Genomic DNA, 26,937 nt, shown 5'->3' with positions numbered 1-26,937 from the left:
AATCGATTATGATAACGTAACAATTCGTTAATATCGTCGTCGTAACGAGTAAGAAATTACTATACGTACTCATCCCTAAATATTATTATACTTTCGGGACGAAATTTAGGTCACCGTTTTATTCTTCAAATTTCATTTCTGAAGAATATGATAGATTACAAGCGTGCTCGCGAAGTGAAGAAGTCAACGAACCGACGGAAGATGATAATAATAATAATAAAAAAAAAAAAAAAAAAAAAAAAGGGGAACATATTTCGAAGCTGGTCCATAAATCGTAATCACGCCAAGCTGCCAAGGAAATTTCGTGATAATTTAACAAACGACGACGGCAGTGGACTTTTCGGGAGTGTACCGTTGCTTAAAAAAGAAAAAAGAAAAAAGAAAAAAAAGAAGAAAAAGAAAAAAGAAGAAGAACAGATCGCGATCGAACGAGCGTTGATTAAAAAATTTTTCAAGGTAAGTCAGAGGCCGGAGGGAAGGTAACTCGCTATATCGAAATGCCAAAGATACGAAAGTTACTTCCGTGTTGATCATAAATAATTTTGAAAATTATAAATCAATGGAGAAAAGTTTAATGTCGCTTGAAAGTTCATTATTAAAGATTACTTTGTTCGTGAGTTTTCGATGGCGGTCGAATTCCTGAAGGAACGTTTCGAGTTATGTCGCGATCTCGAGAAATCTCTTGGTTCGATACACGAACGCAGCGTAAAAGTCCTTCGGAAGAGAGAGAGAAAGAAAGAGAGAGAGAGAGAGAGTGTGTGTGAGAGAAAGAAAAGGGGAAGGAAAAAGGGACGAAAAGAGACGAAGAGCAAATACCTAACTCTCTTCGACGTGGTCGAGAGAGCTCACCTTATACGATCCTCTTCGCGTTTTGTTGTGCCTCTTCCTCGCCTCGAACCTGTCCTTAGGAAGGGTATACATTGTTGAAAATATAAGGGAGAAGGTAAAAACGATCGGCTCGGATCGTTGTTCCGAAGATGGGTGGCTTGGTCAAGAGAAAAATCGAAGGACATTCACTTTCTTCACGATTTCTTTATCTATTATTTCATTGTAATAAATCGAAAAATTCCCTTGAAACGAATAATAACGAATGTAATGTATAAATCTTGTATTATCGATTAATCTATCTATTATCGATTTTAATCGAAAATGATAATATTTTTGTATTATAATTCGAAATACGTTATATACATACGTTGATAGATAATCAATGATTGAAAGTATTGAATGAACTTCAATGAGTCACCAAGAGAGTAGCAATATATATATATATATATATATATATATATATATATATATATATATATATATATATACGTCCCTCGATAATAGCGCATCCATTCGAGGATGTTACATAAAGGGCACGCGACTTACCGCCGTACACTTTTTATCGTTAACCCATCGTATCCAATTGAAAGATATTATATTCTTTAGTGTCGTCAAAAAGTATCAAAGCGTTATAATAGTAGGAAATGAGTTAACCAATCGAATAGGTATATATAATAAAATTGCAATAAACGAGTTTGTATAATTTATAATAAATAAATACTGACCAGGATAAGGCTAAGAGTTAATGGGTATAGAAGTCTTTCGAAATAGAATCGAGTAGGATCGAAGGAAGTAAGAAAAAGTGGTAATGCAGTTTCGTTGACGTTGACGACGACGACGACGACGACAACGAGCAAAGCGATTTTCTCTCCTTTTAGTGACACGGTGCGTTTGCTTGGTGCGTGTCTACGGAGATGCAACGAGACGATTCGAGAAGTCCTCTATCGAAGGAGTTAGAAACCCGAGTTCCCCCGGGCCAAATATGGCACAAACGAGCTCTACTTCTTGCGCAATGCGGGAGGTCGACATAGTGCATGTACACCGATCGCTGGATAATTTCCTGTCCGGTTGGTCTTTCGCGTGCGCGATTGCTTCTGAAATGCGTTTCCTTGTGTAAGTACATACTTGTACCGTATCTAAGTGCATTTATATCTAAGCTAAGTTAACCTAAGCTATCCTTCTCTTCGTTCTAACGGTAATATCTTTAAAATGCCTTTAGAGCGATCGTATAAATATATAAATGAATGTGAGTTAAAATCTGGTTGGTAGAGTTTGAAAGTTTTTCTAAATAACCGTATTGACTTGGAGACTTTTTTCTTCATTCTTTTTTTTCTTTACTCTTCTTCTTTTTCTTCTTCTTCTTTTCTTTTTCTTTTTTCTTTTTAATATTTAAAGTAAAATGACGGTGCAAGGTAACAGAAAGAAAATCGATTTAACGTTAGAAATATAATTTCAAACGTTCGAAAACTCTTCGAAATGGTTAAAATCATTGTGTGTATATATATATATATACGTATGTATACACAATTGGTTACACAAACGAGGCAGTTACTTTTTAAATTATTCTCGAGGACAAAGAAACAAAGATCAAGATCGTTCAGGGGTGACCCTTGAGAGCATTGGATGATATCAAAGAAAACGGTACGCATACATATACATAAGAAACGCAGCGGAAAGCAACGGGAGACGAGGGTGGAATGTAAGTAGGGCGGTGACGAGAAGAAAGAGAGAAAGGGAGAGAGAGAAAAAAAGATAGAAAGAGATAGAGAGAAGAGTTCGACTGAACGATGTAGTCTTCCTGTCCCATCGAAATTCCACGGTGGTCCAGGATAATCCACCCGCTGCGAGGACGACGACAAGGGAAGGTTTGTTGGCAGGGCATCGGCCCAGTGGGCGGTATTTTTACCGAGCTCTTCGACTCGTACATTTTCTGCGAGCGTGTCCTCCTCCTCCTCCTCCTCCTCTTCTTCTTCTTCTTCTTCTTCTTCTTCTTCTTCTTCTTCTTCTTCTTCTTCTTCTTCCTCTTCTTCTGTCGTTGGTGAGGTGTGCACGCGCGCGACCACGGGACCTGAATTCACGTAATTGTGATTAATGGGCCCGCTAATACGAGCCAGCCGCCTCGAGAATCTTTTGCCCGTGGAACGACGTCGAACGATTTCGATTCTGCACCGTCGTCCTTTCGACATAATCCAGCATGGTCTGCTGCGTTGAACACTTTTAGATCCTACGAGCAGCCACTCCTTTCACTTTACATTTTTTACTTTGTTCTATCTTGTTTTATCATGCTTTTTTTCTTCCTTCGCTTTTCTTTTTTTCTTTTTTCCTCGTTTCCGCTCTTAGCAAAGCTCGCGATTGATTTTTCTGTTTTTTTTTTCTTTTTTCTGTTTTTTTTTCTTTTTTTTTTTTTTCTTTTTTTTTTTTTTTGATGCAAATCGAGGAGTAAAAAAAGAAAGAGAACAAAAGGATTTATGCACACTTCAGTAAAGCGATTTTGTTATCTCGACCGTGATCCCTTTCAGTAATAATCGAGCACGAATGAAGGGTCGCCATATTATTTCGAAATGGAAATATAAAGAAACGAACTGACTCGTTCGAGTTCATTGGCAAGCATGGAAAAGCTTATTATAATCGGTTTGTGGAAGCCAACAGGTGTTCGTTCTTCTATCTCGGCTTTTAAATCCTTCGAAATTTCATTCATCGACGAGCAAGTGATATTTAGTTGGACGAGTAGACCATAGGAATGAGAGAGAGAGAGAGAGAGAGAGAGAGAGCGAACGAGAGAGCGAACGAGAGAGAAAGAGAGGGAAAGAAAAAGAGAGAGGAAAGGTTGAAACGTTTCCTTCTGGCGAGCCGCCAATGAGAGTGAATTGTCGGCATACGAGAAGCGGGGAAAGAGAAAGACGAAGTGAACGAGAGATAGATAGAGGTTTGGTTAGAAGGAAGGGAGATTGAAAGGAGTACTGGTAGGTGAAGTAGTAAAGTGGTTTGGGGTGGGAGGTGGAAGGTAGGGGGAAGTTATCCTTTCGCGTAGTGTCTCTGTTCCGGGAAAACTTAGCGAATACGAAGCTGAAAGAGAAGAAGAGCGCATTTGAAGTCAGGTATCATTCATCCGGTCGTAAAATTTAAAAAATTTTTCTCCTTTTGCCGAAGTTTGTTCCTTTTTTTCTCTTCCTCTCTCTCTCTCTCTCTCTCTCTCTCTCTCTTTTTCTTTCTTTCTTTCTTTCTTTCTCTGGGCAAGGTCTCTTGAAAGGCTTTGTAAGACAACGCATCGACCGATTATGGTACTCGCTCGTTCCCTTCCTCTTCGGTACTACTTCTTTGATGTAATCGACTTTTTTGTTAGCTCGTTAAATCGTTTTCATCGGCACGTCTTTGAATCGATCGTTCGATCGTGCTGCTATTTTAAATTTAAATACCATTGATATATGATCACCATGAAGAAAAAGAGGGAGAGAGGGAGAGAGAGAGAGAGAGTGAGAGAGAGAGAGAGAGAGAGAGAGATTACGATGAGTACGTATGTATGTATAAATTATATATGTAGATTTAAAGTGTGTCGCCATGTTTGTCGTTCCTATTTAATTTATCATTAAAAAAAAATCGTGCGAATTTATTAATTCGCACGATCGATCTCTCGTTTAATATACAAAGTTTAGAATGATCATTCTTTATATCTTTCTTTTTTTTTTCCTCCTAATGAAATTTATTTATCTAGAATCGAATAAAATATTTCTTTGACGAATTCTCGTCTCGTATTTGCTAATTTTCTCGTATAGTAATTTTCGAATATTGTCGAGCATAATGTTATTCGATCGTAATATAAACGAAAGCGGACAAAGCGGTTTATTCTCTAAGACGAGTTAGCAACAACATCGGTTCATGGTATCCACGCAAGACATTTGCGAGTCTTGACCCCGGACAAGGTGCTGGAGCAACGACCTTTCGCAAATGTTGAATCACGAATAGTAAAAGTGATCTTTCTCGATGTTAAAGAGGATGAATAATCGTATCGGAAGTCGAATGAAGAAGCCGTGGATCGTTCCATTTCATCGTGATACCGATAATACGTGGCAAAACTACTAGATCGAGATATCGATTACATAAGCATTACTGATATCGTGACTCGCGAATGTGTTTTTCTTTTCATACATAATCTTTTATATATATATATATATATATATATATATATATATATATATATATGTATGTATGTACGTGGGTGTGCGCCTGTGTTTATTTATTTATTCAGTTGTAAACACTTATCGAAGCTATTTAAAGTTTGAAAAGTTTTCCTAAAATATATTATTATTATGTAATTTCACATAATAATCTAACTTCTAACACTAATCCATACCTTTTTTTAAACGTTAGATACTCGTCTCTATCATTATCATGTAGATAGGTAATGGCAAGAAACACGATACAAGGATATTCGGTGATTTTATTGGCCATTTAATTTAATGCACTCAGTATGTATGTCTTTTCTTATTTTTTTTTTTATTTTTTGTTTACATTTTTATACAACATACCATATAATTATAAACTTCCCCTATTTTCTCCGTGTACTTACATATCTTGATATAGTCATCTTAGAAATTCATTGTTCAGCTTTTTGCCCTTAACCTATTATCCGATCATCGAAATGTCACATCGCTCGCATACGAGAAAGCTCTCTCATTCTCTCACTCTCTTACTCTCTCTCTTTCTCTTCCTCTCTCTTTTTCTCTCTCTCTTTTAAGATAGACGATAGAAAAAACGTCGACCTCCCATCGGTCTCTTTCGCCGGTGTGTAACTTGCCTCACGGGTTAATTTACGAGCGATGCTTGGGTCGAAGGAACGGAGCGTTAAAATGCGCGTGCGCTCGTGCGCGTGTCTTTATGACGTAAAACGCGCATACATGTACACATAACACATATACATAGATTCACAATACACGTAAAGACGTTCGAATACTCGAACCAGCAACGAGATTCTTTAGATCTACGCTTGAATCATTCATTGGATACTCGTGGTTCGCGGCGTGTCTTCACCCCTCTCTCATCCTTATCCCTTTTCACTCTCTCTCTCTCTCTCTCTCTCTCTCTCTCTCTCTCTCTTTCTCTATCTCTCCCTTTCTTTCTCTGTTCTTTTCTTAAAGCTTGAAATAATCGTTTTACGCAAGCGCCACGGCGTTTTCGCACGTTCGATATCTCCAAGATCCTTGGAGAGAATCCTCGATGCCGATGTTCTCCGTGTTTACACGTACACGATCGCGTGGGCTTAGAAATAAGCGCAAGCGTATGTTATCTCGACTTTCTTTCAAATTCTTAACATTTATTCATTTTTATTTAGATATTCTTTCGTTTGATATATTTTTTCGATTGATTTTCACTTTTTAAAATGTAAATTTATAAATAGATAAATATTGTAGAATTAGAAAAATATTTATGTGTGATTGATTATACGTAAACGAAGTTTAGGCGATGTCTAGGATTTTATTTTGAACGCGCTTTGTCTAAACGTAATTTGTAAGGCATGCGTCTTAAAAGATATACATAGATGAATGAAAGAAAACGATGAGCGAAAAAAAATGAGCGAAAGAAAAGAACGATAATCGATATAAAGATTAGGTATCGGTGCTGAGAGAACAGAGTAGAGATTAGAATATAGTTAGAGATTAGAGATTAGAATATAGATCAAAGTAAACTAAAGTAATTAAAAAATAATTATTGTAAAGCAATTTGTTGCAATGTTATCATGTTGAATGTCACAGAAGTGATCGGCATTTAATTTGTCTGTAACACCGTAAGGATCACCGATGATTGTTCGATGTCAAAATTAGTAAAAACCACATAATTAGAGTTAATATTGATAATCATAAATTTTTCATTATTTCAACACAATAAAATAAAAATTCCTTTCAGTAAGATAAATTCATTAAACATGATTAATACAGTTCAGTTTATTTCTTCTAGATAATAATTCAATGTAATATATATCGAACATAATGTATTATATATGTTTGCATCAAAGGCATCATAAGTTTGGAATAAACGTTTTATTCAAGCGTGTATGTTGTCTCGACTTTTTCTTTTTTTGTTAAATTCTTATGTTTATTCATTTTGTTTACGTATACGTCTATTTCGTTAATTATGAATTTATATCTAATTAAAATTATCCTTCGAATAAAGATAAATTCAATGACGTTTATACTGCTTTATAGTTTAAGAGAACGATATATTAAAAGAAACGAATAAAAAAGTAATTAAAAGAATAAAGCGAATGTAGTAACGAAAGTGAATTTTTTATTACGTCTCGACAAGAAAGATCTCGGTTTTTGTTATTCTCGTATATAATAACAGGATCCTTAACGTTACGTTCCTTAACGTTAATACGTTTTAATGTGAAACTAACGAACGTGCACGTTATCGCGTGAAAATTAAGTCGAAAAATATAAACGACGTTTATGCAGAAATTCGGATATATTATAACGAACCGTGCGTATTTTAATTAGAACGGTAATAAAGAAAACATGGCATTTGGTATAAATATAGTAAAAAATATAAGAAAGTTTTAACGCTTGTGAACGAAACGTAAACGCCGGTTTACGTAGTCGGTCATCCAGGCATTCTCGCTCGCTTTTGTGGTGCAATTTACTCGGAGCTTCCATTATTAGCGCGAGCGCAAATTAATTTTACGGACGAGCAGGAAGGAAGGCATAAATTCAACGGTGGCTTTCTCTTTCTCTCCGTGGCAATTTACTCTGAAATTGAAACAGTTAAAGCCACTTTTTTTTCAGGACAATGTAGATTATATAGCGTGGGTGTGTGTGCTTTCAGTTTATAGAAGTTAGCGAGAGAGAGAGAGAGAGAGAGAGAGAGAGAGAGAGAGAGAGAGAGAGAGAGAGAGAAAGAGACAGCATTCACTAAACTAATCGTGCGGCATACATAATTAAATGACACGTTCTCTTTCTTTAATGACGCCGTTTTTCGCGTGTTTTCATATTCCTGAATTTGCGTAACCCATGCGATATAATTATCCCGCTTTAAACCCGCTTCGAGAATATTTTAAACACGTTTTGTGAATGACCAAACGAAAAGAAAAGATATTAACGTGTTATTTACTTACGCAATCGAATCTGAATGAAAATGTCGCATATCAAAGTAAATTAAAATGTACAAGAAAGTAGAATAAAGTAGAATAGTTGAATTTTCAATCGAGGTTTAAACGAATGTACAAACGAGAGGAAATTTGTACATCTCGAAAGACAGTAGAGAATCTGTTCATTGAAAGGTCCATTGAAAGGTCCATTGAAAGGTAACTTTGAAAAAGAAATTATGAATATTACGGATCTTTTTCTTTTTCTTCACTACTTCTTTAGTTTCGTTCGAATGATTAGAAAGAAACTGACGATTGAATTAGTCGAACGTCGATTAGTATCATTTTGATAAGAAACAAGCAAGCAAGCATTCAGACTACCCACGGACGGAAATCCTGACATAAATCGCAGAAAAATCGTTCGTCCTACGTAGAATGAATTAAATTTCATGCGTGATGGACTTACATAGGACGGTTTTGTTTAGCACGTGTAGAGAATACAACCAACGACGAAGACGACAACAGAGGAAACGGTGGATTTGTCACGATGGCAGTTTGGTTTAACTGATCTCATCCGTCTTGTCGCGAACATTGCCGACGAGCGCGTGCATTTCGTCCTCTTCGTTGTGTTGTGTGTTCTTGTTCGCGACTTGCGTCTTCTCGAATATATATTTATATATATATATATATATATATATATATATATATATATACACATATATACATGTTTATCTATGTGCTGAGTGACTCGGCGTAGCCCTCTTCTCGTTACGGGAGCACATAGATTGAATCGTCGTCGTTGTGTCGTCGTCGTCGCGCGTCGTGTGGTCTTGTCTTTTTTTTCTTTCTCTTTTGCTCTCTCTTTCTCTCTCTCTCTCTCTCTTTCACTCTCTCTAACACGCAGCGACGCTATCGTCACGAGCCCAGCGGCCATCGTCGTCGCGTCGTGCGACTTCAATGACCACAGACGTGTCGGAGAATTATAAATTGAGATCGGCTTACTCGAGTTCGAGCGTGCAAAACGACTCTCTTTTCCTTTACTTCTCTCGAATTGTTTCCTTCTTGTGTATTTTCAATACAATAGCACGCAACACCTATCGATCGTTTCTCCTTTTTTTTTTTTTATTTTCCCTCCTTCGTATTTGTTTTTTTTTTTTCCTTAGAAATGGACATCTTCAACGTAGATTTATCTCTTAATTGAAACTTGATAAATGTAAATCTTTGATAATTGATCCCGAGACGTAGACATTTTTTTATTTACTTTGAATTATCATGGGATATAGCGTTATTAATTGTTATACAATGATTTTTATATGTTATCTCTCATTTGTAAATTCGAACAACGATGTTTAATTAGGATATACAAGATCGTAAGAAATATTTATTATAAATTATTACACAAAGATATTTATTAATAGGAATTTGTAATCGTATGCGATCGTTTCTAAAGACTGTAGATTTAATGAAAAATATTCGATTCAAAAGGAATAATTCGTTCCGTGAGAAAATTTGCATAATCGATCATTAAAGTTTTACCAATTGATATTATTGGGTAACATATCCTTTCTTTTGTAATGTCGTTTGCATAGACTAACGAAAATTCGAAAGCGTACGTATATCTATATATTTCTCTTTCTCTATTTTATTGTGAATTTTGATCAGCGGTTGACCGACCGTGTCGCGAATGCGAAGGACTCCCATATTTCTCATCGTCACAATGACATTTTCGTCCGTTCAGAATGGAGTCTCTTCTTAAAGAGCATCCTACGCCTACGTGACATACCCATAGTGATCTCGTGTATACATACATACATATATTACATCACGAGAGACTCGGATTACACGACGATGCCTTCCATCGTAAGTACTTTTCTTTTTCCCATTCGCTATTAATAATATACTTGGCCATTAATCACTATAGTTTCGAATATCAGAACCACCAAGGGGAAGATTCATTGAAACGTATCCTTGTCGAGCATCCTACTCAAATAAAAGACTTGGGAATTTATGCGTGAAACGAACCTGGTACCGACACGACGTACGTACGTACCTTCTTTACATACGTAGACACGACGGAAATGAGGAACCTCTTTGCAAGATCGTCAACTTCCTCTTTTCTCCTCTTTTTCCCCGCCCCCCCCCCATTAACGCCGCTCTTAACGTATGCCACGTAAATTGACGTTATACGTAAAAATCCGATTATGCGAATATTTTATTCCAAGATCAACTCAGACTGAGATCGTTAGTGGTAAATTCGAGAAAGTTGGGCATCACTTAGCGTCTTACAGGATCGAAGGTCACGTAGACAAACACGTAGGACTCTATAGGGTTGTGTACCCTGATAAAACATAAGTACAACGTGCTCGTCGAGTTTTGCCTCCCACCTCTCTTTTTCTATCCCTTTCTCTCCTTCTTTCTTATAGACATACACACACATTCCCTCTCTTTCTCTCTCTCTTTCTCCCATTCGTTGCCCTTAAGCAGTTATTTGCCGCGTTGTTATTATAGCAACACTGGCGTGTGTCCATTAGTCTTGCGACGTGGTTTATGCGAAGATACGTTACGTTAATCGAGCTCCTAACACGCGCTTTCCGCGCGTGTGATTTAGTTCGAGTCTTATCGAATCGCTAACATCATCGTGTAGAAAGAGAGAGAGAGAGAGAGAGAGAGAGAGAAAGAGTGAGAGGGAGAGAGAGAGAGAAAGAGAAAAAGAGAGGATGTACCCGTAGAAATACGCACGAAACGTGCTCTAAAGAACAGAACGGAAAGCTCACATGCAAATTCTCTTAATCGATGCCTAGGAACGACTAAGCGTGCAGCGAGTTCGATGTTACGTAGCGTCATCGTTTTATAGAAATATTTAAGATTCTACACACTTTTTCTAAGATCTTGTATCTGTCGGGCATCTTTACGAGTATCAAAACTTGAAAGAAAATGAATTATCGATTAAATCGTGAAAGAAAATGAATTATCGATTAAATCTATCTTCTCTTGTTTTTTTTCTTTTTTATTATTTTTATTTTTTTTTACTTCCTTTAATTTAAATTTTCTTTCATAAATTATGCATGAATAATTTTCAATTGTCTTTGTTGTCGAAAAATAATTGTCACTTGTTGAAATAATTTCTAATTGTCGTAAATGAATAAAAAAAAAAAAAATTATACAAAGAAATCGAAATAAAATAATTTCTCATCGTCGTAATTTTTATGAATCACAATCTAACATATTTCCATAAATATTTTATTTCTTTATTTCATATTCTGTGTACCAATTTTGTCGAGTTTATACGTCTACTGTATTGTTTCGAGTTTTCAGTTTCTCTCACGGAAGTAAAGTCTCATCGATCTGAGATCAAGTTCGAGGATTCTCGCATGTTTACAGCCCCTTTGCAATGTCCTCGTGCTCCCTTAAAAGTGGTCGCGAAATACGAAAGGGCTCGCTTGCCCACCTTCCCTCCTCTTTTTCCTTATTCCACACCTTTCTATCTTCTTCGATGGGGTTACACGAAAATTCACTTTGCGTGCCGTGTCAAAGGTTCTTTTAGGATTCGTGCGCACTTTCTTCTTCTTCTTCTTCTTTTTCTTCTTCTTCTTCTTCTCTCTCTCTCTCTCTCTCTCTCTCTTTTTCTCTACTCTTTTCCTCTCTTTCTCTCTCCCTCTCACTCTTCTTTCCATATACTCGAAATGTACTTTAATTGCTACTTCGATAAGTGAAGGTTCGGGTAACACATCTTTTCTCTCATCCACATAAGGAGCATACGTCTTCTCGATTGTCCGCTACTTTTAATTTATTTTAATATTGTTTTTCCATGTTTTATTTTTTCTTTTTCCCTGAAATCAAAGTTCTCAAATATATTATTTAGAAAAGAAAAAACGAATAATTAAGATGTATCAGAATTTACTGAAATATTCGATCGGGTCATATATATATATATATATACATATGATATTTAAATTTTAACAATTTGTTTGAATTCCAAATGACAATGTTATTTGTTTATTTATTTCAGGTTTTCATTAATATTTATTTGAGTCCTTCTCGATCGTTCGCTACTTTTAATTCATTTTAATACTGTTTTCCTATTTTTTATTTCTTTTATTTTCTTTTTTTACCTGAAATCAAATTTCTCAAATTACTTGTATAGAATAAAAAATAATAATTAAGATGTATCATAATTTATCATAATATTCGGTTGGATTATATGAATGATCTTTAAATTTAATGATTAGTTTAAATTCCAAATGATTACGTCATTTGTTTAATTATTTCAAGTTTTGACTCATGTTTATCGGATCCTTCTTGATCGTTCACTACTTTTAATTCATTTTAATAAAATTTTTCTCTTTCCATCTTTTTTTTTTTATTTTCATTTTCTGAAATCGACTTTCTCAAATATATTATCTATAAAAAATAACATAATTAAGATATATCGTAATTTATTGTAATATTCAATCGGATTATCTACATGAACTTTAAATTTAACAATCAGTTTTAATTCCAAATTATGACGTTAATTATTTATTTATTTCAGGTTTCCTTTCATGTTTACCGAGTTCTTCTCGATCGAATTCGTTCCTTTTAATTTATTTTAATATTGTTTTTCTTTTTCCTTTTTCTCTCTTTTTTTTGTGTTTCTGAAATATACAATTAAAAAAAAAAAGAAACATAATTAAGGTATATCGTAATTTATTATAACATTCGATTGGATTATATACATGAACTTTAAATTTAATGATCAGTTTAAATTCCAACTTATGATGTTACTTATTTATTTATTTCAGATTTCATCTCGTATTTATCGAATCCTTCTCGATCGTTCGCTACTTTTAATATTCATTTTAATATTGTTTTTCCTTTTTCTTTTCCTTTTATATTTTAATTTTTGTTTTCTGGAATCAGCATTTTTCAAATATATTATATAAGAAAAAAAAAAAAAAAGTAACTAAGCGTACTGTAATTTATCATTATATTCGATCGTATTATATAAATGATAAATTTAACGATCAGCTCAAATTCTAAGTGATGACGTTTTTTGTTTATTTATTTCAGGTTTCGTTTCGTGTTCACCGAGTCCATGTAAGAACGGCGGAATCTGCACGTCAACGGTACGAGGAGAATTGCATTGCAAGTAAGTGAACAAAAAATCGATTATATGAAAACTTTTCTTAGATTTCCGATAGTAATGAACATTACTACAACGATAATTATTTATACGTTAGTCGAAAGTTCTTCGACTATTATTTCCGTCATTTGTTGGGCGAATTAATCTCGAGAAAATGGTGAAAAAAGTCCTTTCGACATGGTGAAACGTTGCCAGGAGGAGTTGCATGCGAGCTTGGCGATCCGCGAAGAGGCAAAAGGCGGCGTCAGGAGGAAAAAGGTGGGAGAGGGTGGAAGAGGGGGCGAGAGAACCGGACGTATTGCGGCCTCCCACGCGAAAAGAATGAGAAACGAGGGAAAAGAGGAAAAAGGGTGGAAGAGGATGGTCGAGAGAGAGAGAGAGAGAGAGAGAGAGAGAGAGAGAGAGAGAGAGAATGAGTGAGTGAGTGGGAGAGAGATGGAAAATCATATTTCCTTAACTCTCTTTAAAGATACGAGATTGTCTTGTCTCTAAAGTTTTTACAGGAAAATGATTAATATCATATATACATAAATTATACAAGTACATATATACATATATAATATATAAATTATAAGATATATGTCTATATGTATATATATATCTATATAATATTGTTTTATGATAGTGAAAATTATATCAATATCATATATTTATATTTATATGATTTATATTTATATTATTTCATTTTCATTATCATAACTGTACAATGTATTAAAGGTATAAAACGAAGGATATAGGTTTGCAATATTTTTTCTGATATAAAAAGAATTGAATTGCTACATTATTCAGATTTCGGCCGATCTTAATAGTCGCGCTTGGCTCGCATAGTGGTCGCGTCATGATCGCGCATCGTGATCGCGGTCCGATACGTGAGCGCCGAAGGGGCTCGCGATCCCCATGGATAATTGGAAAATTATCCTCCCGCTTTTCTCCGTAAATCATTACTTCGAAATGCGGCCTAATGCTTGCCGATTTTCCGCTGATATTCCGTTATAGACAATCAAACTCTCTCTCTCCCTCTCTTTTCGATCTCATTTGCTTGGGAACCATAACCAACGACGAGATAAAAAAGAAGACAAATAAAAGTAGCATGAGTCAATAAGATAATAAAAAATGGTGAAAGATTTCCTCTATAATCTCTTTATCCTGGACACGTTCGAAGAAAAAACTTTTCGAGTTCAATCCATTCGAACGAAATCATTTCGATTCTATCGCATTCGACTCGCAATATCGACGGAATGTAATATCGAATGCGACCGGTTTGGGAGGTGGTGGACGGTATGGAATGGGATGATACGATGGACCGAGATGAGCTCGGATACGGTAATAGCGGTAATAATCAACAGTCGTGACCCGGAGACGCATCTGAATTACCTTTAACTCGAGACATCAGAGATTTCACTTTTCTATCGGTCACTTTGATACTTTCGTAGTCTTATCTATTTGCTTTCAAATGTTCATCCGTATAGAAATAAACTTTTTATAAAAGTGACTGCGATTGGAATCTAATTAACGATGTGTATTTTTTTCCCTTATTTCTTTTTTTGTTTTTTTTTTTTTTTTTTTTATTTTTCGTTTCTCCTTCCGACCGCGCATTGAAAAAAAAAAGAACGAAAAAATTGATTTCTCATGGAGACTATAACGAATTTGACCCCTTCCGTACTTGTCCCTGGCTCTTTCTCTTTTCTCCTTTCACATTACTCTATAACATATACCGTTATTATATGACGTGACCACCTTCTCTCAACCTCCTCCGCCATTCTTCCATCATTCTTATTATCGTTATTATTACGCTGCTGACCGGTATACAGACAACTTCGTACAACCAACCAAGAACTGCTCGGCCATGCGAGTCCGAACTTGAACGAGACTTTTCCTCATTCTACGATTCGATTTATTTCTTTTCGCATAATCTTTATATCACGACTTTCCTATAGATTATATATTTAATAAATGAATTCACAAATAATCGATCTATCATTATCGATTTATCTAACTTTAAGATTTACCTATTGATGTTAAGAAACTATTAATGTGTATTTATATATTTTTTATATTATTTATATTTTATATTTATTATATTCATTATATATATATATATATATATATATATATATATATGTATATATATAATGTATTTCATATTTTAGAAAATGATGAAAGATTCGTGAATGAAAATTTCTACCTGAGATTTAATTTGTAATTTTCTTTATGCTTGTGCATTTTAATGTAACTATTTCTCGAGTTTTTTTACAGGTCGGTATGTCTTTATAGTGAATCAAACGTGCCGTAATATTCAGGGTATTAGGTTTAATTGCAAGTCCGAGATTGACGGTACGGAACATATTACAGCCCTCGTGACCTCGACTGTGTCTAATCTCTAGCCATCTAATGTAAGCTTTAGCCACCTTTCCGGCTTTGCGAAGCTACTTAGTTGGATTTTCTACTCTTATTTCATCCTCTCTTTCTCTCAATTTACTCTTATCTTGCGCACACGCCGCATCAACGCCTACGTCCGTTGGTGTTAACTTCAACTTCATACGTAGCCGTCCAAAGTAATTTTCTTAGGAATCAAGAACCGAGATTAATTTCAATGAAAATCTTTTGCGTATTTTCTCGGAAAATTTCTACAATTTTTATCCTGCATGCTATGAAGAAATATTAGGTTACATTTATATAACATACTAACACAGCATATCTATATCTATAATTATATTAGATATATATATATATATATATATATATATATATATTTATGTATATGTATATAAAATATTCAATATAATATAAACGTACATACTATAGTTTTCACATTATATAATTTCTTTTTTCGGCCACGAAAAAAATTTGTTCATATAGAATTAAACTCACTGGAATATATTAATATCGAAATCATGTCTGTATTTTTTTTTGTCTTTTTTGTTTTTGTTTTTATTTACATTCCGCCGCAAGAATATCACTTGAACAAAATATAGTTATCAATTATGCGAAGAGCATTTAGATTGGATGGCAAAAAAAAAGGGTTTCCTAAAAGAAGATTCGAGTAGCTCGTAATCGAAGTTATTTTATGCTCCTTATCGAACTTGCTTAACCGCCTCGACGTAGATGCCAAGCGCGTTTCGGTCGTTCGTAAGAAAATGCAACAAACTAATTATTTAATTAGCGGCTTCTCCGTGCATAAGGCGGAGCGTCGAGTTCGCCGGCCTTAGGATTTGCAATTTTACGGAGGCGTGCGCGACTTCGGCGAATAAGAAGGTAAAGATAAAGACGCCTGGTATTATCCCCCGGCGATTATAAGTCGAACGGATCGGTAAGAATCAAACCGAAAGGGGAGAGAAAAAAGAAAGAAAAAAAAATTTATGATAGCTAACATAGCGTTTAATTGGTGGCCTACGGCGTTAAAAAGAAAAAAAGAAAAAAAGAAAAAAGAAAAGAAGTGAGTAAATTATACGTGAAAAATGATCTACTGCGCATTTTGTCCGATAAATTATTTTATTTACGAAATATAAATTAATCAAGTATCGTGCGTCTGGTGTTAAAATTCCAAAATTATTATCCTCGTTGAAAATGAAATCTTTTATGGTAGTCCCTTTAATCGAACAAATTTTTTTTTTTTAATTTATGAAAAAATCATTTGAGATCTTATTTAATTGATTCATTTCAACGTTTGATATTTCGATTTCTTATCAATCGTACTCATTGAAAATTTCACGTATTACTAAATCGAATGTATAAACGTTCGAAACAAAAAAAAAAAGAAAAAACGTTAAGTTCGTAATACGATTTTGCGAGAGAAATATTTAACGAAAATTTCAATAGATAATAAATAAATAATTAAGAAGATATTGTAAGAAAACGTCTTAACAAGAAAAGATCAACAACGACGAATGAAAGACATTAAAACCGTACTTTAATATATCCTTTGAAAGATAAGCTAGCAATCAGGGTTTAGTTTTGTGCACGATCGCCCAGAGATATCCCCCTTCCATTTTTCGTGATACGTCCCTCCCATAATCCAATAGAATAACAAATTTAGCCAGTGGCACTTGACAATATGGCAAGTTAAAGCAACCGCCGAGCGGATGCGAGGGGTCCTGCACAATGGAGCAGAAAGCACCCCTCCTTTTTTCTCTTTCTATCTCTCTCTCTCTCTCTCTCTCTCTCTCTTTCTCTTTTTCTTACTCTCTTTCTCTTTCGGGCGAGCATGTTTCATAGTTTTCGTGTGCACGTGCGTGCATGCGCGCACGCCCCGCCATGAAGAGAAGAAAGATTCACGTAGCAAACCAGCGTGCCATCCAGCCAGCCGGAGGCTGTGCTTTACGTACAATATGCACTTGTGCATTTATGCGTTTTCACGCGAGTGTCCAACTCGTGCTCGCGTCTCTTCCGCGTACATATATGCACACACTGATATATATATATATATATATATATATATATATACATACATAAACACATACACATATGTGCATACAACGGTCGCGTGTATCGAGCTGTCGACAGGTCACGTGTTCGGACACGTGACCCCTATGGATCTTTCTTCCATGGTTTCGAGCGCCACATCGACTCGTTTCTCTTTCTTTAAAAAGGGTTCCACAGTTGAGAAAAACAATATTTTTCCATTCCTACCGTTGGTTATTCCACCCTTTCGTTGAAATTCGATTTGTTCTTTCCTATCAAGTATCATTGATTATTTTCGAACTGTGTTATTGGATAGAGATATCGTATTTGCTTTTCAGAATTCTGGAGAGGAATTTTGGAAAATAACAACTTATATATATATATATATATACATATACATAGTAGTAGTTCATATATACATATAAACTATAATATATTATATATAATATATATATATAATTTATATATACATATAAACTACTACTATACGTTAAAAATACGTGTAATATCCAAAAATTTGGTTCATTTTTTATACAAAAGAAAATAATAAATTGTAACACCATTTATGAAATTTAATTTCCTTTAATATTTATACAATCTTATTACATTTTCATGGAAGCTTTTGAATTCTTCTTTGATAAAATAAATTCTTTGAAAGTTAAAACCTTATTCAAACTGACATAATTTTTTGAATAAATCTGATATATATATATATATATATATATATATATATATATATATATATATATATATATAGTCACGTGCGCTTGACCGTTATTTCAAGAAATTTTTTCAAGACTCAGCCCCTTATTTCGTCCTTACAGCTCATAGTGTCCGGAAGGGTTCGTTTAACGGGGTAACATATGTACGATGATGGATGACGATAGGCACGCATCCCTCCCAGTCACAGGGCACTTTTCGTTAGGGGTACATGCCTGAGACTCGCGCTTCCGTTCAAACTATACTTTATAGCTGAAATGGTCGCAACAATAGTCGTTACAGGGGTAGTTACCGGGGTAGCTACCGGGGTAGCTACCGGGGTAGCTACTAGGGATTGAAAATCCTTTCTGCCAATAGATTTTCTCGACTCGTTTGGGATTCATGCAAATGTTTTTCTTTGGTTCGAACGTACACGCCCTTTCTCTCTCTCTCTCTCTTTCTCTCTCTCTCTTTCTCTCTTTCTCTTTCTCTCTCTCTCTCTCTCTCTTGCTCTCTCTTTCTCTTTCCGATTTTTCTTTTTATTTTTATTATTTTTTTTCTTTCTTTCAAACATTTTCATGATATTTATCGCTTAACATTGTCAAAATTCGTTGATTGTTTATATATACAAAAATATGATTCTTATGGTATACTATTAAAAAAATAATAAATAAGTAAACGTAATTAAAAGTGACACACGATCGATAAGAATTCGATAAACACTAGACGAAATTTAAAATAAATAAATAAATAACGTCATCGTTTGGAATTTAAAAGGAACGTTAAATTTAATGATAGTGTATATAATTCGAACGAATATTAAGACAATCATAAATAGGATAATACAATCTTTGTTATATAACAAAGAAAGTACTCTTATGTCTTTCTTCTTAACGTGCTTTTCTTTTTATTTTTTTTCCTTGCATTTTTTTTTTTTTCACTTGCGTTTCTCTTTTTCTCTTTTGTTATTACGAAGACGTTGGTGGTTCCTCATATTCATTCGTATTCATAAACGCGGCCGTTTCTGGATACACGACTGTACCACGGATTGATGGCTGTCATTAGTACAGAATCATTGCCATCTGTTCCATAGGGAGAAGATGCTCCGGCTTGGGAAGTTATTGGTCTACCGCCGTCTCCCGCTACATCAGGTGATTTAGGTAGATTGCAGAGGATAGCAGTAATGTCCTTTCTTATTTGCTTTACGCTTAGGCGGGAGCGTCATACTCGCATTAAGCTCGATAAATTAATTTGCAAGACGCTGATGTTTATAAATCATATATTTGTTTGTTATATATGATAAATAAATTGTATCTAATTTTTTTGTTTCTTCTTCTTTTTTTTTTCTTCTTTTGTTGTTTTTTTTTTTTTTTAAGTTATGATTGACCTTTTAATTACGAAAAATACGATTAAGTATATAAAGATATTTGCATTTTATATATATATATATATATATATATATATATAATATAAATATTCTTATATACTTAATTATATTTTTTGTAATTAAAGGTCAATCGTATATAAAAGTAAAAAAGAAAATTATATATATATATATATAATAATAATAATAAGCACATACACGTACACATATATAATAAGCACATACACATACATATTAAATATGAATAATACATATACGCATAGATTTGTTTTAGATTACCTTAGCCACAATAATATTAGCTTTTCGAATGATCGGTTCGAATGATAATTCTGAAATGTTATCATTTTTATTTTTATTTATTTCCTTGGGTCATTTTATAGCATGTACTCAAAAGAAATATTTGAAGACATAAAAGCATACATAGAAATGACAGAAAGAAAGAGACAGAGAGACAGAGAGTGAGAGATAGAGAGAGAGAAAGAGGTTCGAAGAAGGGGTGGTACTCGTCACCGCTTTGTTTCATAGCTCAGTGAGCGTAAAATCTTCGGGAGAACGAATCGGCGATGGATGACGAAGGTTACGGCGGCATGTCAAAATACATAGCTTTTTTTTTAGAGCACCCTGCGGCGAGCACGGCGTCGTGCATTATCATGTGCCTTTTTCTTCGCGTAGAAGGTGGGGAACCATTGTCCGTGTATACGCACACATATATATTTATGCATGTACTCATATATATATATATATATATATATATATATATATATAACGCGCGATAAAAATGAAGTCAACAAAACTGTTTTTTTTTATACAATTCATCGTACGTTTATCATAAATATTTAATTTAAAATATTTTCGTTTTTCAAAAAGTACTAAGAGTTTTAATAAAATTACGAATGAAAAAAGAAAAAAGAAAAAAGAAAAGAAAAGAAAAAGAAAAAGAAAGGAATAATTTCTATAGAAAAAGAAGGATCACCCAGTTATTGAGCACCCCTGTGTGTAGCCGTTGAACGACGACGTGCCAGTGTGCTCATGGATCGTGCTTGCTCGGCAATGATCGGGAATTCTCGGATAAACCGAGCCGATGCCGGGCGCGCACCGTACGTGTGCGAGGGAGAGGGTGAGGGAGAGAGAGGGGAAAAGAGAAAGAGAGTGATAGAGAGAGAGAGAGAGAGAAAGAAAGAAAGAGAAAGAAAGAAGGAGAGATGCATCGAGCGAAGGGGATAATGGACGGAGAAGGAAAGTGAGTTGGAGGGGGGGTGCGCGCGTTCCCACGGCCGTCGCGCATGCGCTCCGAGCTCGGATCACCTCGACACCCGCTACGAGTAATCTCCTTCGTGGCGCATTCAGTCTTCTCTCTTTCGTATGAGGCTTTACGCTCTTTCCATCTCTCTCCCACTCCTTTCGGATATCCGTACAAACTCGAGTATGAACTTTTTCCCCCTCTCTCTCACTCTCTCTCTCTCTCTGTCTCTCTCTTTTTCTCTCCATCCCTCTCTTTTTTTCTTTCTCTCTTTCTCACTCACTCACTCACTCACTCACTCACTCACTCACTCACTGTCTTCCCCACCACCGAAAATCATAATGATACGCGGGGCTCTTTCTCCGTTAGCCTCGCCCGCGCACAATATTCGTTTCCAGGCACTTGTCTCGCTGATCGGCTACGTCCGCGTCTACCCACTTCTTTTTCCTCCTCGTCTTCCTCCTCGCATCCTCCGCTAATACTCCACAAGCACTCACGATCTTAAAATTGCTTGTCACCGGTTATATTCGTCCTAAGGGACGAACGAAAAAGAAACAGAAAAAAAAACAAAAAAAAACAAAAACAAAAAATGAAAATCATCCATACACGAATTCAAATTTATCGAGACTTTATGTACTATTCATACGTAAACATATTCTTACATTTTACATTATGTATTTACTTATATACGTAGATACGTTTACGTTATTTCGTATCTGATCGTACGGTACTTCGTTATTTCCATTTGAAACTGGTTTCGTATTTCTTTGATTTTGTTTCGGGAAGAAAGAAAGAAAGAAAGAAAAAAAAAATAAAAAAAAAGGGAAGAAGAAGAATAAGACGAAAAAAGAAGAAAGAGAAAAGGCAAAGGAAAAGAAAAAAAATGTATGCATCCCCCTACCTTCCCCTCCTACTCCTCCTGTATCTGTATATAATGTTAGGAAAAAAGTACGTTGTTGCGTACTTTATGGTTATCGACGAAAGTGCAAGGCACTCGGAATGTTTGCGAAGGAGAACTCTCGTATCCTCTTATTCGTAACGTGTTATTTGCGAATACCAACGAAACGGTCCCGGCTAGAGGCCTTCTCCTTCGTGAGAAGCCGTGCTCCTTACGAAGTACTACGACTATTTCCGTTTGCTTCGGCGTAACAAGGTCCGCCGGAAAGATATCCAATAAATCTCTAGAGCATTGTGTTTTCCTCCTTGGACTTTTTTTCTTCTTCTTTTTCTTCTTTTTTTTCTTTTTTTTTTGTATTATTTATCTCTTTCATTCTTTTTTCTCCCTTAGCGTACATACAACCGAGCACGCGCTTATAATCATCGAGAATTATTCCGTTCGAGAATTATTCGTTCGAGAGGATCGATATCGACGTTCGTAAAACGTTACGATCTTGTTGTTGTTGTTGCTGTTGTTGTTGTTGTTGTTTTCGTTGTTGCTCTTGTTGTTGTTAGGATACATGATATAATTCCCATTGGCGAAATATATCTAGATATACATGGATTATTATCCTTCCTATCTTTTACATTATCGTACACTCGGCAAGTACATCGTTTCTTTATTACTTTCTTTTTAAATAAATTACATATGTGTGTATATATATATATATATATATATATATATATATATATATATATGTAACATACGACGATGCGTCAATTTAATTCTAATCTCTGACAAGAGGTCATTACTTTTATTTGACTTTTAATACGTGACAGTCCGTACGTACGTGTATGTTCTTTTACATTTCAATCATCATCAGATAGGAATTCTAACTCTAACTTTAACTCTAACTCTAACTCTCTCTCTCTTTCTCTTTCTCTCTTTCTCTCTGTATCTCTGTATCTCTCGTCTAATTTATTTATCGTTAGCCCACGTCACTATTCGAAATTGATCTCATTATCGGCAGAGGATATTTTTATTTATAAGAAATAATATATTTCATTGCTGATATATATTTGTATGCAAATGGTGAACTATAAAAATTTAACTCTAGAGCTCATCGTTATTTACTTGTCCGAGTAACTTGGTAGCAACGTTAAAGATGTCTGACACTTCGAACACTGTCCGCGTTACCGCTTCGAACAGAAGGAAGGTTTCTTCTCGTTAGTGCACTAGCAATGCCGATCATTGCTAGATGAAAGAGAAAGAGAAAGAGAGACGAATAGAAGAAGAAGAAAAAGAAGAAGAAGAAGGAACAGCGATGTATAATGAAGCGGACGCAAACAAAACCGTTGTCAGCTAGCACCGACGTGCTGATTGCCAACGCGAATATTGTCAGCAGACATAGCGATTGGTCTGTTCGTAGAACTTTGCCATAGAGATTGTCGTTGGTTCTCGAGCGAAAAAAGATTATTTAGCATTTATTAGAGACACACGTCTAACGATTCTTGCGCGAGCCTTACTTTCTCTTTCTCTCTTCTCTCTCTTCTCTTTCTCTCTCTCTCTTTTTGTTTTTTCTTTTTAATGAATACAACTCGTTCGTTATTTTCGTCTTCCTCGATGAGCCGCATAATTTCTCTGAAGAGTAGCACAAACATGTCCATGTTGATAGTAGTATGAAGATATATCCTGTAGAATGCTAGCTGTTAGCCTAATAAAAAAGGGATTCTCGTTAGTTACGCGGCTAATTACGTTAATGCGTTCAAATGCGTTGCGTATTTATATACTTCTATATATACATACACTTATGTATGTATAAGAGAAGAAACGAATTAACGGCTTGTTTAGTTATTTTCACCGATTCATTCAAAGCGAAAAAGGAAATTTGCTTCATACTTGCTACGTACTTACTTACTTACTTACTTACTTACTTACTTACTTACTTACTTACTTACTTATGTATGATCGTGTGCGAGAAGAACTTTCCCGTTTATTCTACTATTCGTTCAGCAAGAAGATCGAATTATACGTTCGATTATATCGAACTCGTGGGTTCTCATGTATTCTATGAGGTTTATTAGGTTAGCGAAAACTTTTTCATTTTTTTTCTCATCTCTTTCTCTCTCTCTCTCTCTCTCTCTCTCTCTCTCTCTCTTACTTTTCTTTTTTTCTTTCGAAAACATATTATAGTATCCTTTGAGTTTTACATTTACGAAAGACATGTCCGTTATTTCATAGGCGCGGTTACTAGATATTTCTACGATCTTTCCACCCTCTCTGTGTATTTATCAAGTTTTACATGATTTCTTATTCATATACATATACACAAGTGATCCGAACGAATGAGAGAGTGAGAGAGAGAGAGAAAGAGAGAGAGAGAGAGAGAGAAAGAAATAGATAGATAGATAGATAGATAGATAGATAGATAGAGAAAGAGAAAGAGAGAGGGAGAGAGAAAGAGTAAAGTCGAAGCTTAATTGCGATCGGCGTGTGTGCAACCGAGCTGAACATGAAAAATGAGTAGTGCCTCTCCTTTACAACGAGTCTAGTGAATTTTATTCCTGTCGCTGGGCGCATATAAGCGCTGTTAATGCCGCCGCCTTCGTAGATAGGCGATTTACTGAATCTCTCTTGGGAAAGAAAGAGAAAGAGAAAGAGAGAGAGAGAGAGAGAGAGAGAGAGAGAGAGAGTGTGTATGTGTGTGTGTAAGTTCTCTTCGATTCTTGAAGATAACGAATATTTTTATTATCCCTCTTTTTGTCTCTTTCTAATATGCGGATATGCATACATAGAGGTGTTTTTTTTATATTACCCTAACTTTTTTCTTTTTTTTTTTTTTTTATATATTTCTTTATTAATATAGCTTATCGTTACATTTTATCGCCAATAAAAATTTCTCCCCGTTGATGTTAATCTTCTTTATAGACGGCAATTGCGAAACTTTTATCGATAGTCTCTTTCCATCTTTCTCTCTTTCTTACTTTTCTTTCTCTCTTTTTTTTTTCTCTCTACGCTTAATCGGTATTAATAGTGAATATAAATAAAATATTTCTTATTCTTTTAAATATCATTATTTTGATGTTGATTCAAGATGCATTTGCATTACATGGTATGAAACTTTTTATACTTGAGAGAATTACTTGAAAAAATCGATCGAATCATTCGACTGGTTAGGAAAAATGTTGCATACTTTCTCAGTTGTACAAAGGGACACGAGAATTAATAATTGCAGTGATTTGATGTGATTATCTAATAAGAAAAAATTGATCCAGGCGGTACGGCTATATTACATTTTTAATATTCTGCATATAATATCTTTATTATTATTATTATTATTATTATTATTATTATTATTATTATTGTTAATACTGTGTGATTTTAAAGTATACGTTCTTTTTTCTTTCGATTTATTCTCTCTTTTTCTTTTTCATTTTTTTCATTTTTTATTTTTTAATCATACGTTGTCATATATGTATACAACATATTATAGTTCTATTAAATTTTTTTCCCCTCGCAGTTTTCAAGTTACCCCTTCTGTAAACTTTTTGTTTTTTTTTTTCTTTTTATGTCTTATTGCAAATCGCCATGAACTTTTTGTCCTTTCCTTTGATCACGCACATATCATTAAACTCTTTTTTTCCTTCTTGTACAAACACGTTCCCGTTCACAATTACAAGGTGATATCGTATCTCTACGCGAACGATCCTTTTACTGAGCACATTTGCATGCCATTAGAATTTCAATATCCTTTAAGAGCGATTGCTCTCTTTTATTGTACATGCTTCAATACACATAGTATCGAGTTCGATGAATTCGATATGTATGAAGATAGCGAAAGGAAAAAAGGAGGAAAGAAAATAAAAAAAAAAAAAGAAAAGAAAAATGAAGAAAGTAGATCATAAAAGCAACGCAATGAAGTCGAATAGATAATGCGTTTTCCAATGTCATCGTAGAAAATCTTTGCGTTGATGGCTAAACGCAAACTAGGTATGCTCTTGAAGAGAAATATGCATGCTGTCCATGTGAGAAACGCTTTTGAAATGTCCATTATATTTCGTATCGTCCTTCGTCTGTGCATACCATTCTTCTTAGATCGTCTATTATTATCTCACGTTTCTCGAGAAGTCCAAGCTAAACAAAAAAAATATATATATATATATATATATATATGTATATGTATGTATACACACTAGTAGTTATGCATACATCTATATTTTATATCCTTTTTTTTTGACCATGGAATATTTAACGGTACGATCTCCTTCTTATAGTAAAGGGGAAATAAAAAGCAATATCGATCGGGAGTCCCGACGTGACTATCCTTTTATATATTCCGTCGATAATATTCGTTATTCCTTTATTATTAATTTATTACCTATGTTAACTCGTAAAACGACGCTAATCGAAAGAAATATAAAATTTTGGAAGGGACGGACGGGTCTTCCTTTCAAATGATAATTTTCCTATACAACATGGATACACCCACGCACGAACTCGACTTTCAGTCTCTCTCTCTCTCTCTCTCTCTCTCTCTCTCTCTCTCTCTCTCTCTCTCTCTCTCTCTCTCTTACTCCTTCCGTTTCTCCAGTTTTTTAATATCTTTTTTTGATATTCCTTCAAATATATTTGTCGAAGTATATCCCAACTTAATAAAAGCAAAAAGTAAATATAATCAAATCACAGAATCGTCTTTGTACTTTAACTCGTAATTCGTAAAGAATATCGAATATATAAATTTATAGATTTTGTCGTTCGATATTCAAATATATCGTGAACGTTCAATTTCGAAATATAAAAAAAAAAAAAAAACTTCGTTCGTTTTCGCGTAATAACACTAGTTTGTATCGTAACCTTCGAACGAAATCCAAGGGAGCAACATATAAAAAAAAAAAAAAAAAAAGAAAAAAGAAAAAGAGAAAAGAAGAAGAAAGAAGACGAGTAGAGAAGAAAGGTGCATGGTAGTGAGCCGATGGGTAATAATTATCCTTCTTCGATAAAGACTATCGAGCTTCTTCGGCACCTTCGTTCGTTTCGCGGAGGATAGTTGGTATGCTCCTGTCGACTCCGAGCTAATCACCACGTGTTCTTTTCTCCATGATGCTCCAGTTAGGTAGCAAGGTAGCCAAAGTCTCCGTGATCAGCCACCTGCGGCGTAATTGCAGCCCCTCTGAGGCATTCCTCTCTCTTTCTCTCTCTGTGTATTCCTTTCTCTATTTTTCTTTCTTTCTTTTCTTTTTTCTCGTTTGTTTTTTCTTCGTCAGCAGTGTCCTGACATCCAGGGAAAGTAGAAAGGTACTCCTCTAAATGC

The 26,937-nt window shown here is 34.8% G+C and overlaps 1 protein-coding gene across 1 annotated transcript in view; it reads left to right on the top strand.

Moving 5' to 3' along the window:
- LOC124421760 (neurogenic locus Notch protein) overlaps positions 1-26,937 on the top strand; it is a 188,985-nt gene that overhangs the window by 24,704 nt on the left and 137,344 nt on the right. Inside the window, exon 2 of the mRNA XM_046957342.1 lies at positions 12,953-13,031. Within this exon, the coding sequence (XP_046813298.1) occupies positions 12,953-13,031 (79 nt within the window). The remainder of the gene's footprint in view (positions 1-12,952; positions 13,032-26,937) is intronic.

The sequence above is a fragment of the Vespa crabro genome, chromosome 2 (genome assembly GCF_910589235.1).
Source record: "Vespa crabro chromosome 2, iyVesCrab1.2, whole genome shotgun sequence".
NCBI classification, from domain to species: domain Eukaryota; kingdom Metazoa; phylum Arthropoda; class Insecta; order Hymenoptera; family Vespidae; genus Vespa; species Vespa crabro.
The sequence above is the reverse complement of the archived record's forward strand: the minus strand, read 5'-3'. Positions and strand labels throughout refer to the sequence as shown.